This window comes from Python bivittatus, unplaced genomic scaffold (assembly GCF_059951505.1).
Source record: "Python bivittatus isolate LINGU-HERP-01145 unplaced genomic scaffold, Pbiv_v1 ctg000610_np1212, whole genome shotgun sequence".
Lineage (NCBI taxonomy): Eukaryota > Metazoa > Chordata > Lepidosauria > Squamata > Pythonidae > Python > Python bivittatus.
In genome coordinates, this window is record NW_028277088.1 from 47,425,000 (window position 1) to 47,442,663 (window position 17,664).

The 17,664-nt window shown below is 36.3% G+C and overlaps 1 protein-coding gene across 1 annotated transcript in view; it reads left to right on the top strand.

Moving 5' to 3' along the window:
- The window catches only part of GOLGA4 (golgin A4), a 62,949-nt gene extending 48,710 nt beyond the window's left edge, over window positions 1-14,239 (top strand). Inside the window, 8 exon segments of the mRNA XM_025165128.2 lie at window positions 3,425-3,538; window positions 4,835-4,855; window positions 5,008-5,076; window positions 5,587-5,662; window positions 7,059-7,162; window positions 10,264-10,350; window positions 11,983-12,047; window positions 13,412-14,239. Of these exon segments, the coding sequence (XP_025020896.2) occupies window positions 3,425-3,538; window positions 4,835-4,855; window positions 5,008-5,076; window positions 5,587-5,662; window positions 7,059-7,162; window positions 10,264-10,350; window positions 11,983-12,012 (501 nt within the window). The 3' untranslated portion in view covers window positions 12,013-12,047; window positions 13,412-14,239.
- The last annotated feature ends 3,425 nt before the right edge of the window (window positions 14,240-17,664 follow it).

The following is a 17,664-nucleotide window of genomic DNA, read 5'->3' on the forward strand; positions in this document are numbered from 1 at the left end:
GCATACTGCATAATCTGGATTTGATGAAAAGGAGATGTCATTCAGATTAGTGACAGCTCACTAAACATTTTCTGAAAACATCTCCTAGATGTTTCACATGAATGTGTTTGATTGGTAGATGTAACTACCCAAAAATAATAATCTTCCAGCTATTACTTTTCTTTTTTTCATCCAACAAGTTAGTAACTACCAAAGTTAGAACTACCAAAATTCAGTAGCTCTAATGTCAGTAATTTGCAGTTACTCCAGCTTGAATTCTATAGTTACAGCATTTCTGGTGTCTTCTTATCCCTTTGTACTACATACACATTGAAATACAACCTGATGTAGTGGATAGTTGGTAGTATAAGATAACGAGGTGAATGCTTGACCCCTTCTGACTGATTAATAATTGATGATAATCAGATCAGAGGAGGTCTGATCAGATGGGTAAAAATATAAAGGTTTGGTCATTGGCAGAAGGAGTTTTTCCATCTAGACTTAAGATGTACCAGCATATCTTTAAGATTGTTGTTGTTTTGAATATTTATCATCCACAGTTCAATCAAGAAAAAATAGTTAAGTGCTAATCTTACAGTAGAGTTTATTATAGAAGCACAGCAATAAACTCTAGGAGTAGCAGTTTTCTAGGTTCATAGAACTAATTGTCTGTGGTTACAAAAATATATAGGATTACTTGAAGGTGTTTTTCATATAATAAATCATTTGCTGGATGAACTCTGCAAGCTGAAGCAGCTCAGAAAATGCCATTGCACAATCGGTCCAGATGACATACAGGACAAAGGAGTAAGATAACTTTTTACCCCTATGATCTTCCCGGCATCTTCAAGATACAGGATAAAGGCCTCATCACAGGGATCTTTGATTTGATGATGGACCCACCAGTCCTTGAATCCAATGCTTTTCTTCCTTCCCCTATCAGCATTAACATTTACATAAGTGAAAGTGGTTTTTACAAATGGTGATGGTGTTTTTGCCACGGTTATCACCTGTTGTAGTATGTTGGATTTCCAGATAAATAGAGTTGGACTGCACCTTGGTTAAGGCACAGCATTGAAATGGAACAAGTTCTTACAATCCCTGTGAAATAAAAATCTGTTCTGAATTACTGTACTCTACCTTGAGTTTCAGTATTTAGCTGAACCTGAGACATACTCAAAGTTTCTGCTTTGCCAGTTACGTTTATGTACAGTATTGCTGTTCCTGTGCAGAACTATAAGAATGCAATATGTACTTATCAGCTTTGTTGAATAGTTGCAACATTATTGCCAGTGTTCAGTAATCTTCCAGAACTACACAAATTATTGGAATCGCTGCTACATTAGATCTACTGGTGCAAAGCTGAGAGAAAATAAAATTTTTCATATAATATTGGAAATGTTTTTGCTTTTAGCCTTATTAATGTGATTTTCCCTGTAACATTACATCAAACCAGTTTATTGAATATAAAATTGATAGTACCATAACCAAGTACTTTTTTTTCCAATAAGCATTAAAGAATATTTCTATTTTGAAAATATAACCACCATTTTTTGTTTTAATACCTAATTATGTATGTTTCAAACCCAAAAGACCTGTAAAATATCTCTTCTGTCTTTATGAAGATGTTATTGTTCTACTATATACTATAATATACAGCATATAGTATATATCGTATAATATACAGTATAGTATATACTACAGGTAGTCCTTGACTTACAACGGCAGTTGGGACCAGAATTTCTATTGCTAAGCAATGTGATCGTAAAGTGCGCCTGCATCGCTTAGCAACGGCAATCCCTGCATTACCGGTTGCCATTGTTAACTGAATCCCACAGTTGTTAGGCAAGACAACTTTCTGCCGACTTTCCACAACCAACGTCAGTGGAGAAGCCTACAGGAAGTTGGAAGTCCCAGGCCCACAGGCAGGTAGTGGCTGCTGCCAGATGGGGGAGGGAGCGATGGAGTGGGCAGGGGTATGGGAGAGAGTTGAGGAGGGTGCGCAAGAAGCACCTTATGGGTCAGGAGGGTGCACAAGGCTGTGTGAGAGGCTCTGTGTGGGTTGGGGAGAGTTGAGATGGGTGCACAAGGGTGTGCAAGAGGCACCACACGGGTCAGGAAGGGTCAAGGAGGGTGCATGGGGGTGCATGAGAGGCGTGCGGGATGGGGAGGGTGTGTGGGGGTGCGGTGTGGGTCAAGGAAGGTGCGCAGGGGTGCGTGAGTGGCAGGTTCAGTGCTGCAGAGAGGGACTGGAGGAGGTTGCGCAGGTGGGGGAGACTTACCCCGGCAATTTGCTATCTTTCCTGCTGGCTTCCCCTTTGACTTTCTGGGGAAGCCAGCATGGAAGGTTGCAAATGGCAAACATGTGGTCGCGGGGCAGTTGGCAACCAGTTGTAAGTGCAATCGGGTTGCCAAGCACCCAGATCATGATCACGTGACCATAGGGGTGCTGGGACAGCCGAAATTCCAAGGACCACTCGTAACCACCATTCAGTCGGTGCTATTGTAACTTCGAATTCAAGCTTCATAGCCAAGACAAATAACTTTCTTATGCCAATATGTATATATGTTTGTGTGTCTCCCTATCTCTTTTTTTACTCCTGCATTTCTTTCATACCTCTTTCATAACTTTCTATTTGCATGGTGGAACTCTTGACATAGTGGCATCTCACTAGAATGAAAAACTTTGTATCCAAAAAGCATTGCATTTTGTGTTCTTTGATTCACTTTAGCCCTTAGTTTTAGTGATATCCAACAATACTTGTAAACTGTGGATGCATAAATGAGATTTCGCTGTTTTGAGACACAAGTCCTTTTTGATTTTTGGAAAGAGTCTCTGAAAAGCCCCAAAGGATCAAGGAAGTGACTGAACATTACAAGCAATGTCTTATGGGGCTACAGTGGGAGGAAACTTTGCCATCTATATACAGTTCAATGCTGGGATTTTTTCCCCTCTTGTACAGTATGTGGTTTTATACTAAAGCCTCTGAAAGAAAAAAGAAAACTGAAGTTGTAAATATTATAGGCAAAATATTCTAACTAAATCTTAAAGAATATCAAAGAAACATGCTAAAGCAGAGTATGCTCTATTTAGATCATTCAGGTTGCCTTCTTGGGAACACATTTCATTGTAATGACATTGTAGTTCAAACCATAGTATGACTAGTATTCATTTTAATAAATGATAAATGAGATTTGATCCAGGTGTAGAATATGGATTCTTTTTTAAATAGTTTGGTAAATGGCTTTTTAAGTGTGTTCATCAATGGTTTTCTAGATTTTGAAATAGTATTTAAACGTTTAGAAATTAAGAGTATAATATACTTCGTTAAAACAATAATAAATCAATAGGACATTTAATACTGAAGCTGATTGGAAGCCAAATTGTATCATACTGAATTGTAACAAAGTATACATAATGGATTTATTAATATTTATTCTGAAGGCTAGAGAAGAAGAAATGACGAGAAAAGTAAATGAATTGGAGGAACAGCTGGGGAGATTACAAGAGGACTACAAACAAAGATTGGCAGATGAAGAAAGTTGGAACAGTGATGAAGTAAGTTGGTAAACACCTATTGGTGTTCTTAATTTTGTATTATGTTTTTATGTCTCCTGAAAACAATGAATTAGTTTTATTGCAACTTCATTCATCACAGTTGGCTTATTATATACTATGTTGGTCTGACAACATATGAGCATTTTAAACAGAAATATCAGGGGTTCTACAAAGAATAAGTGTAGAATAAACATAACAGACTAGGCCTTTTTTTCTTTCAGATACTTCTACACCTCTTTTCATATTTACACAAATCAAACAATATTGACATTGCCTCATTTAGCTGTAGTCATTATACTATTTATTTGTCGTTCCTGTGCAGTGATAGTAAAGCAGGTCAGGAACTTCAGTTCTACTATTCTGAATCTGTGTAAGTTATAGTATTCTTAACTAATTTTTGGCAAAATGGTTTCCTTGTATTGTTTCAGGTATCTTAGGAATAGAACTATCCTTAGATGTCTTGTGTTATATATGCACGAAGTTAAATTGTGCTAGAGTTTGAAGAAGACTAAGTTACTTACATTTAGCTTCCCTTTAAATGAATGGGAACAGTTATGCAAATCTTAAATCCATTTGATTTAATGGGAACTAACTTTAACTGTCTGGATGTTACCAGTGTCTCATTCTTGTTCTTCCAAGTAAAATGAAACAGCTTCATCCATTACAAAATAATTTTAGTTGTGCTAAACAGACAAAAAAGAAGCAATTCCTCCTCCTCCATTATCATAGTATTATGTTTTTTTCTCACACTAAGCTCACTGGGAAAACGGAGAAGTCAGATTTTGCATCCTGACCACTCGCATCATTGCAAAAAAATGTTGCAGTTTTTCAGCAGTAGGTTTTAAACACATGTTTAATATATAAGAGAAAAAAGCTAGCTTCCAGATAGGATATAGAAATATATTTTTAGATTTTAGCAAGAAATGGCGATGAAATAGCAAATCATCATGTGGGAGCATAGTTCATTCATTATCTATATTATAGAATTTGGAACTGGGTATGCAGTGGTACTGGCCATCTGTACAATGAAAGGCCATCAAAGTGTTGGTCTCTTTTATGTGCCTGGTTCATAATTTCACATGAATACTTTCTCAGAAATACAACTTTGCCCAACAGTGTGAGACCATAGTATAGCTAGTGTTGCTTTTCTATATGTTTTGGTAGAAGATATCAAATGTTAATTATAACTGCGGAGGAAATGGCATAAATGTGGGTGCAAGATACTTTTGCAATATTTTCTGTAGTATTGGGCAGAAAGAAGTATTTTACTAAATTTTTGTTTTTTATCTTCCCTAGGTAACAATAGCAGAACTTCAGGTAAGAGTGACTTCATAAATTTTATGTAGCATAATGTCAATTACACATTTTCCTCTGGTGCTTACAGTAGTGATAAAAAACAAGATTAAGGTTTGCTGTACAAATTCTCACATACATATTTTGCTGAAGAGTGTATATGTATTGTATTTCAGGCCCAGCTAGCCCAAAAGACAACACTTGTTAATGATTCGAAGTTGAAAGAACAGGAGTTCAGAGAACAGGTAAGGTACTAGTTTGGGGAGAAAAGGGGGATATTCAGCTTTAGCTCTAAAATGCATACAACTTGGTAGGGATAATTTGAAATTTTGATCAAATGCTACATAATGTTAATGATTTTCTTTTCCCCACCCCTGCCTATTGCCGTCCTGTGCAGGTTTCAAAATCCAGCTAAAATCTATTAAAATCAAGTTCAGGTTACAAACTTTCATGCTTCAAATACAAATTCTGCTTGTGAAAAAAAGAATATTCTAGCATATTGTCTTTTAATTAAATATGTGCAACCGACTATAATTGAAATAATGCTTCCATCTTTGCTAGTACAAATTAGCACAAGTTAATGCATGGTGGCAGGTTTGAAAGCCATGGATAGATTTTTAACATCCACTGTTTTAACATGAAGGAATAGTGTTGTGGCTGTTTTTAATGTTTTCAACATTTAAACTTATTAAAACATATCCCAAAGTTAATCTTGGTTAATGATTATTTTACTTTCTGACTCACTTTATTTTTAGATTCACACACTACAAGATAAGTTGAAAAATTATGAGAAGGCTGTGTATGCCACAACAGTTGAAACACCGTATAGAGGTGAGTAATTGTTTTGGCACTGAACAATAGAATACAAAGCTTAAGGAAACATTTGTAAGCCTAATTTGGACTGCAGTTCTGTGCAGTTATCTGGGAATAAAAGAGATAATAAATGATTGGGGTGTTCGTTGTTAAAATAATAGATGGCTTATGTAGCAGGTAATTAATATACAGATTTTGTGTTTCAGTAGCAGAAAGGCATTTTAACATTTGTAATAATAAGAACACATATATCTTACTGCCCTTTTGGCCAGTAATTTTGCAGTAGGTTTTCTATAGAATCCCCAACATTTGTATATATCAAAAGATACTAGAGTAAAATGTGGTTTTATTTCTTTCTATAGAAATACAAATTTTAAAAATTGCAAAAATATTGCATAGTTATTACATCTTCATAGATTTCTAAGATCTGTAAATATAAGTATAAAAATCTGCTCTCTGTAAGAGCAGAAACTTACTTTCGTAGATGCTTCATATGCAGTTAATGTATGTGTATTCCTTGTTTGAGAAAATACTGGGATCATTACTAATATATAAGGGAATGTTTTCTGCCATTTACATTTCATGTACTTAAATAAAGGAAATTAATATGCATTTTAGTATTGCAGTTGTTGTGGTATTAGTTGTGTGCTGGGCTTTAATTTTAGTATTATGACTTCAGTTTTATCTTTCTTGGAAAATGAATGTAACTTGAACATCCCTGATGTGCAAGTGAGAGCCTATTTATATAAAAGTATCACAGCAGTATCAGAAATAAGATACTTCCTTAACCACTAGGCAACACTTCATACATGTAATTCCCACGGTTTTAGAGATTAAATAAAATTAAAATGAGGCCCTTTTCAAACAATCTCTGTTTAAAAAGCGTGACTAAAGATCTGCCTCAGTGGTAGCATGGCAAAGAATAGATGTGGAAAGCTTAAGTGAGGAGTCTGCCTCCTCTCCTAATTTTATACAGCAAAAGTTGGTGGTTAATTTACAAAGAACAGATAAGTTGCACCCGATTTTGTTTGAAGTTCCCCCAAACTTTTAGGCCAACTATAGGCGCTATATCTGAGGAAGGTGCTTTATTTTAACATTCCTCTGATATTGGAAGTAAGCTATTCTAATGATTGCTTGAAATGTTTGCTAAGTGCAAAGAGTATATACATATAAAGGGTTAGAATTTGCCTGTAATAAGGAAAGTAAAATGACCAGTTTATGCCAAGATTGAAGATATTTATGATTGAGGATGTTTATGATGGATAAAGATAGTAAATTGGAGCCCTCATGGATTAAAAACTATGAATTCAAAATATTTTGTAAAAAGATTACCGAATAGGGTAAGTACAGTATGTAATTTCTTAATAAGCTTGTAGCAGAGATCAGTATAAAGTCCCACTTTTCTTCTATGCAGATGGGAACCTCTGCCATTCGGATGTCTCTCTTTTTGCTGAACCAACTGAGTTTGAATACTTGAGGAAGGTGCTATTCGAATATATGATGGGCCGTGAGACAAAGGTATCCCTTATATTTAGAGCACTTGAATGGTCATGCCAATAGTTCTGAGGAAAGTTGCAGTGTTATGATACCATCACAAGATGAGCCCAAGAAGAACATACTTGGATAAAGGAAGGATGATGGGCAGAATGCACTTTTGAAGAAGCCTTAGTAAGGAGAGTAAGTGGTCTACACAATGGTTTCTTGGAGCTTTTGGCAAAATTATGTATTTGTTTAAGAAAAAAAATCTCCAAGCAGCCTACAACATTATTTAATGTATTAATTACAATTTAAAACACAATAAAAACTATTAAAGTATGTAGTTAAAATACCAGAATCTTAAATCTGGCCCAGTAGCAAATTGGTAGTCATTGCAGTTCTTTCAACAACGTGGCAGTAGATACAATGCAGTGACGTCTGCAATTAACCACCATGATGTCAAAATGATGTGTGGTGACATCATCTCACAAATAACTGCAATTACATACTTATATCACAAATTAAACTATGACATTTGCTTGAGGTAACGAGTATACAAATCAGTGTATTTGCATGATGTCATCAGGCAGGTGTGATTATTCCTCACCCCAGCCTCTCTGCAGACACCCCTGGGTAGATGCTCTAAACCATAGCTTAATTGCTACAGTAGCCGTAACTTTGATCATGCTTAAGGGCAGCCCCATGAAGAACACATTCTAGTAATCAAGGGATGGCTTTATTAGTATCTTTAAAGTAAATCTATCCCCATTTAAGGACCGCTTCAAGGAGGTGTGCCAGTTGAAAATAGGAAAAGGTGTTACTCAGGCTGTAGCAACAGTGAAGCCTGTCATCATCCTTAGGCTTCTGCACATACCTCTCTGAGGGAATACATTTTCATTCAGGATAGGTTAACTACCTGTTTCCTGGACCAGTGAGTATTTTGCCACAGGGGCCCCATATTCATAGAATTCATACCCTGTTGATTGGCTTCAATCTGTCTCTGCACCTAGATGCTGACTAAAACCAGCATGGCCTTTCCTGGTTGATATGGAACAGAAATAATGCTGGGCTTCCTTTCCCAAGACACCATTAGAAGCATAACTTTTTTCCCTTTTTTTTTTTTGTGAATATGTAATTTTATAGGTTTTAATTGTATATTTATTTATTGTTTTATCATGTTGTGAGCCGCCCAGAGTCCCCCACTGGGGGGAGATGGGCGGGGGACAAATTTAATAAATAAATAAATGACTTGCTGGGGGGGGGAGGCGTTACAAGGACTGTTGTGTGTATGTTGGATTTCTCTAGAACTGGCCATGTTAACTTTGTAATCACTTTCTTTTCATGGTTAAAAGAACCAAAAATTAAAATTGCAGGAAGCTGTCTTCTTCCAAAGTAAAGAAAAGTTTGTACTTTGGTAGACTTTTAATACAAATGTCAAAAATTCTGTTGGGCTATATTATCTAACTTGTGTTGGTATACCAATTGTCCAGCATATTTTTTATAAATTATTTCTTGTAAGTATTCTTAATTTTCAAAGGTTCATATGTGGAAACGTTTAGACATAACTCCATTAGATAATTAAATCTCTTTGCTATGTCTCTTAGTCTTTCATCCTAAACAATTAAATAACTCAAATGTTTCAGTTCATTCCTTTTCCATCTGAATGTATGAAAAGACGTATGCTTAAATCACATAATTGAAACAGAGCTTTTTCTAAGCAGATACTTGCAAAACAGTAACTATTCTCATTCATTCTTAGGTATTCAGATGGCTCAGTTTTTTCTGTATGCTCACATCTTGTTCCCACCCAACCATCCATATTGTAACAATATTTTTTTTCCTCCAGACCACAGTAATTGAGAATGTTGTACTATTTTTTTCCAAAACTCATCCTCCTTCCATTACCACTATTTGGTGGAGGTTAACATGCAATTGTCAACCTTTCATATGCACCCAGAACAATCTAGATGACACAGATCCATGCAGTGTGTCATATACTTTAGTCATTTAATCTATACTTTGAATACCACACATGTATTTATCAAGTCCGCTGCACATCAGACCACTTTCAGTTAGATCTACAGCAGTGCTTAAAAGTTTGTGAAGTCTCTTGAATTTTCAATATTTCTGCATAAATATGACCTAAAACGTGATCTGTTCTGTGCACAAGTCCTAAAACAAGATAAAGAGAACTGAATTAAACAAATGAGTCAAAACATTATACTTGTTCATTTATTTATATATCCGTTCTCTTATATTCCAAATTACAATTTTTCATTTGCCAGATTCATCACTAAATGGACCCATAGGCTTTCCTTCACCCACCATAGTTTTGATTAATTGAGGCTTTCACACAGTACTTTTTAGTAGACAAAGACGCCTTAGTTTTGCCTATATCACATACTATATTCCCTGCTGACAGTAAGGATAGTATATATTTTAACCAGTATGCCATAAGCTGGGTTTTATCCCAAGCATGTTTACACTAATCTATGCAAACTAGGATCTCTAATCTTGATATTACCTTGCAAGACAGCCTACTTTGATCCCTGCCAACTAGGACATACATACAGTATATTGCAGACAACACTGAATCAGTAAAGCAGATAATATATCAGCTACCGTTACAAATGTGAAAATTTATAGGACAAAATTGCTGGACATAATCTAGCAAAAATGGAGCTGAAAACTTACACTAATTTGAGAGAACATTCCAGGATTATGGAAAGATATTTCAAACTATATGTGCATAAACTTAGGGTGAACATCCTCTTGAAAGCAATACATAATTAAATTTCTATTGTTTTTAATCTACTAGAATAGAAGAGAAGATGCATTGGCTATAGGTTAGTTTTTCTTCTTGACTTCCACTGCTTTTTTTCATGCAGAGACTGCCTCTCAGTGTGGAATGTGGAATTTGAATTGTTTAATAGTAGTAAGTACCAGTACTATAAACTGAGTAAATTTAATACCCTTGATTCACACACACAATCATGTCACAAGCTGTCATGGGGTAAGAAACAAATGTGTGCTTCTCATTTTCTTTTTACCATGCTTCCATAACCATTCCTAAGAATAAGATACATATCATTTAATAGATCAAATTGGGCGCTTGAACACTATTTCCTTTGTTCATGTTTTAGACAATGGCAAAGGTTATAACTACAGTGCTGAAATTCTCTCCTGATCAAACTCAGAAGATCTTAGAACGAGAAGATGCACGGACAGTGGTAAGAATTGATAAGAGATTTTGGAGTAACAAATGGGAAAATATTGGGAAGATGTTCCTGCGATAGGTGTGACTCACAAATAATAGCAGACATTAACATACAGTACTTTTAGTGAATGTAATAAAACTATGTGATGTCTATGCCAGCATATATTTATTTGATACGTCTGCTACACAGTTAGATAGGAAGTCCAAGGAAACCTACACAACTTAAATAATGTGAAGACAATCCATTAAAATTAGGACAAACAAATTTTAAAAATGTTTATCTCTTTAACTTATACTAGATGAACAACTGATATTTCAATCCCATGTCCTCCATAGCCTCTCCTTTTTTTTAAGATTGAATAAATTGAAATGAATGGCATAGTTTTCTTATTCTGTGCAAAAGTATAGGTATTTGCCAACTCCCAAATTGGAACAATTTTTTACATATTGATCTCTGTTTAAAAAAGAGAAAGCCTCCTTTGAGTTGGACTCTGTATAACTTTATGGACACAACCATTAAGTTTTCTTGACAATTGTAAAGTGATTTGCCATTGTTTCCTCTGAGATGTTTTTCAGCTTCCCAGTCTAGTGTACAGCCCTGGTTTTCCCACATCCAAATACTAACCAGGCCTGACCATACTTAGTTTCCCAGCCCAGATAGGGTCAGTTTAGAATGTTAATAATAATTCTCTGGAACTGATTAATATGTAAGCACCAATCTCTTGTTTATATTTTTATTGCAGAGTTTCTGACATGGGTCAAAAATTTAGGATTTCTTTTCTAACTTTTTTCTATGCTTACTCCTTTTATCTATGTTCTCAGTAGCCAGGTTATGTAAAAATTAATCAGTGATCAGTATAAAAATATTTGATAGTCAGCATACATTTTAAAATGATTCACTTTTTGAACTACCATAGTTTGGCTTTAAAATTATTAATATAGTTGGTGTATTTTTAAATGGTGTAGTATCCAGCTTTATTAGAAAGCTGGGTGAATGGTGGGATAGCATATTTCATGAGAAATATATTAGGGATATTAGATATGAATTATGTTGGAAAAAACAAAGTATATGTCAATTCATGTTTCTGTTTGGTTGCTTTGCCTAAACTTTTTCCTGCTTTAATGCACACTAATAATCTTAATGTGCTTTCCTTTCTGTTCTGAACAATTGTGGGCCATGGATGTTAATCCTGTTTAGTTTTCCATGCGAATGTTAGATGAGTTGGCAGGGGTACAGTATTGGACTCAACATTTCATTTTGGAATAATCAAAACAAGCAAAATTGTACTTTTGTTTTATGGTCTCATTTTGTATACTATCATTCTTAATAGAGGATTAGTTGAGCACAACAAAGAAGAGACCAAAATTACTGTAAGTTAGTATTCTAATCTAGAAGGCTTGTGCAGATTTAAACGCTGCACCAGTGTGTTACACAAAACAGCCTTTGAATCTAAGTATCTTGGATTGTCTAGAATTAACCTCAGCAATATGCTGCAGAACACAGATATACTGTATTTGATATTAAGAGCAGCATTTGCTTTGGCCAGTAGCCATAGCTAGAAATAAATACCAAACTCTTCCTGTAGTCGCACCTGCTTTGATTAACCCATTAATCCAATAAGCTGTTCTTTTCCTGGCTTTATAGTTCACCTCACCTCGCAGTGGTATCTTCTGAATAAATCATCAATCAGTGCTTTAGTTAGTACGTAGGTGAGTGTTGCCTGGTATATAACCGTATTTGTTTTTCCTTCTCTTTTGCTAAAATAATAGTAATTTCTCCATGCATTAGTGATCTTGCTTAATTCTTACTATTTTTTGTTTTCTAAAATAACTTTCCTAACAAGCCTTAACTCCTTCTTTATATCAGTGGAATTGGTTTAAGTTGTACAAATCTGCAACATAAGATTAAAAGAAAACATGCTCTTATGAATGAAGATGGTACTTGTTAGCTAGAAGCCATTAAAATTTACAATTGCAGTTTAAAGGGCAGCGATACCAAAACTTAAACAAAATATGTTTATAGGAAAAATACATGGAGTGATTTTGGAACATGAAAACTCTATTTTTAAAAAAATTATTAATTTCAAGGTATTAAAAAGAGCCAGTTTGGTTAAGGCACCAGGCTAGAAACTGGGAGACCGTGAGTTCTAGTCCTGCCTTAGGCACAAAGCCAGTTGGGTGACCTTGGGCCAATCACACACTCTCAGCCCTAGGAAGAACGCAATGGCAAGCCCCTTCTGAAATCTTACCAAGAAAACTGCAGGGACTTGTGCAGGCAGTCGTCAGGAGCTGTCAGCCTCGCAGGGTAAACCAGATAGGAATCACAACCAGATGAGCTAATTCTACTTTGTTGTAAAGCTACACTGACAGAATCTTGCAAGTATGAAAGTACAATTCTCTCCCCCCTGCCATCTCTCCTTTACAGCCCGAGAAACCAGGGAGAGTCTCTTCTGAGTCTCTTGCCCTGCCCGCTATCTAGCTGTAGGCTATGCTGTCTCTTATCTGACCATTCCCTTGGCAGCGTCCCTTTGCCCAGTCTCCCAAGGTTTTTCCAACATACCATTACAGGAGTCAGCACTGACTCGAAGGCAGCACCACCACCACCACCACCCCACACACACACACACACACACACACACACACAAAAAACTATTAAAACAAATGCAGCATTCCATATTCAGTCTCAAGGCAATATTACCAAATCCTGAAAGGGGCATAAAGCACAAAAAGAAAATACAATAAGTTACTATGCTGCACTTCTCATTACACCCATGATGATAAATAGACATCTCCATACCTTGCAATGTGTTATGTTTGTTGCCAAACCAAGACTTCTGCTCTCTTTTCACGGTATCATTGTGACTGCCCCCTTCATATGCTGTGTTCCTTAATTCCCACTGCCACTCTAAAAAAAACTGTTTTGCCAGCGTGTTAGTGGCACTGATGATTAAATTATTAGTGTATTTGTGTTGCAATTAGTTAGCTATATGTTTACAAATATATGCATGCCATATGTTCTCACAATTTATAACATTTCTCCCCCCTTTTTTTCCCCCCCTCCAATTCTTTTCTAGTCCTGGTTACGACCATCAACTTGAAGAATTTGCGACATATGCACTTTGTAACAGATTACACAGCTTTGAAATCTGATCATATTTCCAAATTAGCTCTTTGGAGCATGGAGTAGACAAAAACTGTTATTCAGATTTCACGTGAAAGGAGCACAGCAAGGAATGATGGACTGAGAATTGGGACTGTGAATGTGGTTAATTTATTGTCTTTAAGAAAGATTTTTGATCAGGTGGCGCGTGCTTAACTTGGACACTATTTTCAATTTAGCTTTAGATTTTTTAAAGAAATCGAAGTATTTTCTCTCAGTACAGCTTTCACAAACTATCTTTAAAAAAATGAATGGTTCTATTTATTTTGTGGTGGGTTTTGTTTCAAATATTACATATTGTCTGAAATAACTGTGCAATACGCTTTGAGTGGGGAGCTGGCCTTGATTTCATAATAAGTTAAGCTGCTGGAGCTATTTTCCTCCTATTGATTGTTTATTAAAGGCCATTTCTGTTAAGCTTTTGCTTATAATGAATCCAGATTGCAGGACCTCATTTATTAATTCATAGCTTTTGTACTTATATTTTGTGGGAAATAAATTTACACTTCTGTAAGTTGTAAATAGGTACTATCTACTTGTATTATAAGTTGATCTCTGATTGTTGGCAGTGCTAATCTTGCAGAGCTGGGAAAAAAATAAAACCTCTATTTACTGTACAATGCTGCCGCCTGATGTGCTCCTCAAAAGTCAGCGCTTGATTGCTAATTTTCTTGATCCTGTGCAAAGGGATGAGATTTTGCTTTTAAATAAATATAATAGGAGGCTAATGATGCTTTTTGTAGTTATAGATCAGAGTAACACAGTTCCTTAGCTGATCCACAAAAGAGCACATTAAAGGAGGATATCAGTTACAGTTGAGGCAATTATTTGGTCATTGGACTATTAGCATGCAATTACAGAACTGAATGTCAATTCTGACCAAGCCACATAGTCTTGCAACTAACCGCCCCCCCCAAAAAAAAATTAAAAAGGAAGCATATCAGCTTCATGATACATGGACATGAACAAAAGTATTTACTTCTCAAAACTATGTTTTTTCTTTTTACACCAGTTTCTGAAAAGGTAGAAAATATCCAGTGGGTCGGATGTAGATTTTTAGCATGAAAAATAGGTGCAGTGTGTGGATTCCTAGGCATTGAAGCCATGCTGAATTTTAAAAGATATACTCGCATGTGTCAGAGATGACTTCATGACTGAGCCCTTCCTGAGTTTCGTGGGAAAAAGCCATTAAAATGAAGATAAAACTGTTTATCTTCCCCTGCAAACAACATTATGAGAAACATGTGAAATAATTTTATTTTGTTGAAAATATATGAACGTTTTGTAGGACAAGATGTGATCTTCAGCAGAAAGTTAGGCATCATATTTGAACAATTATGGTATGAATTAAGTCCATAAAATTAACCTAACAGTCTACCAATGCAATTACAAATGTGTTTTTCTTTTGCAGGAATGACATATAGCTTTTTTGCAACTTCCAAAGTGTGGCTGCTTCTCATTGGCCAAAGGAAGGTATTAGAAAAGTGCACTTCTTTCTTGCTTTCTTCAATTTCAAAGACAAAGGGGGATTTCTTAAATCAGTTCCAAGTGCTGGAGCTTCTCTCTTAGAAAAGAAAGTGAGCTTAAATGAGAAACCCGGTGCCCAGCTGTTAATTGCTGTCATGTGGTGAGAGTGGATTCAAAATGGTTGCTTTAATTTGGATTCCTGCACTGAGCAAGCATTGGATTTGTTGGTGACAATAGCTGGCTTCAAGTACAATTCTATGATTCTTACAATCATGAAATAAAAGCCCCAGTAGAGATACAAAATGGAAAATAGATACTTGCTGTATTTCTAGCAACCAACCAGAAGAAATTAAGGTTATGTGCTGCACAGTCATATCAACCTGAAGATGAACAGTTCCTTAACTTCATTTTAAATCAAAGGCATTTTTCAAATTTAATGGAAGGTCTTTACAGGATTGCATGGACATGAGTCCATTCCAGACTGAAGTCCTAGGAGATAAACTTCTACTCTTCAAACAGACTAGCACTAATGCAAGCATACCAACAAAATGCCTTATCAGCTGGTAAACATTAGAAATCATTGCATCTTCTGCCCACTTGCAAGTCCTATTTGGTTAATATACCTTAGTATGTTTAATAAAACTTAGAAAAGTTAACATATCTGATTTTATATTCTACAGGTAGTCCTCACTTACCAACGGTAATTGAGACCAGAAACTCCATCACTAAGCGACACAGTAGTAAGGTGAGATGTCACATGACTGTGCCAACTTACTGTAGCAGTTCCAGTTGCTGTCATTAGGCAAATCCCATGTGGTTGCAGCATCCTGCAGTCACGGGATTGCCATTTGCAATCTCCTGCTGGCTTTCCCATTGACTTTGCTTGTCGGAGGCCAGCAGTGAAGGTCGCAAATGGTGATCTTGTGATTCCAGAATGCTGCAATGTTGTAATTATGAGCTGGTTGCCAAGCACCCGCATTGCAATCGCATGACCACAGGGATGCTGCAAAGACTACAACTACAAGGACCGGTCATAAGTCCCCCTCGTTCTGCACCATCATAACTTGCTGAATGAGTGAATGTTAATCAAGGACTTCCTGTGTTCACAAAAGTGGCCACTTAAACACAATGGTGCAGCTTACTCTAATCCAGTGTTTCTCAACCTTAGCAACATTAAGATTTGTGGACTTCAACTCCCAGAATTCCCCAGCCAGCATTCTGGGAGTTGAAGTCCACAAATCTTAAAGTTGCCAAGGTTGAGAAACACTGCTCTAATCATTCGAATATGAATATTCCAAAGGCTCTGGATGAAAGTCCCTTCCCTTCTGCTGAAACCCCATCACCAACTAGGAAGACCTTCACTGTGGATGCATAATACAAAGTCTTTCCTTCCTTCCCTCCCTCCCTCCCTCCCTCCCTAAAAAAATGTTTTCTGTTTGGCTTTTGTGTATATAGCTATATATGGAAAAATTGAACTTACAGAAAATATATGTGTGTAATCACAGCACTCGTATAATGTTTCTTCCACATTCAACCTTTTAGGGCTTTAAAATTGCTCTGAGCATTCCTAGAAATGTCTGAACTGCAGAGCTAAACCTTGAAGTTGCTATATATGGATTTTGTTACATTATGAGAAATCACCCACACCTGCAATCTTTTACTCTTGACAACAGACTTCAGGATTTTTGTACTTCAGAAACAGACTGTTTTTAAAAAAAATAATAATGTGAGAGTGGGATTTCTTTTCATTCCCACAAGTTAGTCACAAAGGGCTGCTTTTTGTCAATTATCATTTGGTATAATGAAATGATCTAAAGCTACTCTGTTATTTAAATGCAACATCACGTAGTTTGGCACAAAACGGAATTCCATCACATTTTAGGGTTCTGTACAAATTTCTGAGTAATAACTCCTTTTACCTTCCACCTTCTTAATACTAGTCTGGATAAAACATGATCATAACTGAACCAACAACTGGATTGGAATCACACATCTGCAAGCAAGCAGATAGCCTGGGTGTTGATATATGCTGCTCCAGAACAGCAGGGCTGTAGGTGCTGGGTGACATAAAGAAGTCGTCTAACACTTGTCCCCACTACCCTGAGTAGTAACGGGCCAATAAGAGGGGGCCCCAACAGGGGCCAGTAAGAGGAAGCCAGTCTCTTGCTGTTAATTACTTCCCAGTTCATGTGTTGGCTGCTGTTGCCTGCCATCAATCTCCCACTGGCTATTGCTCTTTGATCTTGTTTATTCTTTCTTATGGGATTTTCTTGCTCTTTTTTCTGAATTGCAAAATCATGGATTCATTGCCATTTTCCCCATGCAACTGTCAGAGCATTACTCCCAGCTGATGTTTATGGAAAATAACAGGGATTCTGTTTCACTGATTTCAACTGAGAAAATAAACATAAGGAAAGGGAATGTGACTGAATAGTGGAGTAATGTATAATAAGTAAAGTTGATAAAATGAATTGGTATAGAAAAAAAGAAACTGAAATAATTAGGCAAAGTAAGTTCCCTGTTGCTGGGTGAAGTTAAGCATGGATTCTTGATCTGGAAATGAATAATTCAACAACATAGTGGAGTTTAGCACATTGCCATCTGTTTGACACAGTCCACTTTAGTGCTGAGGGAAACAAGGCAGACTTAAAATAAGTCTTGACTGGCAAGGCATTGCTGAGAAAAAGTCTTGGGTTCAAG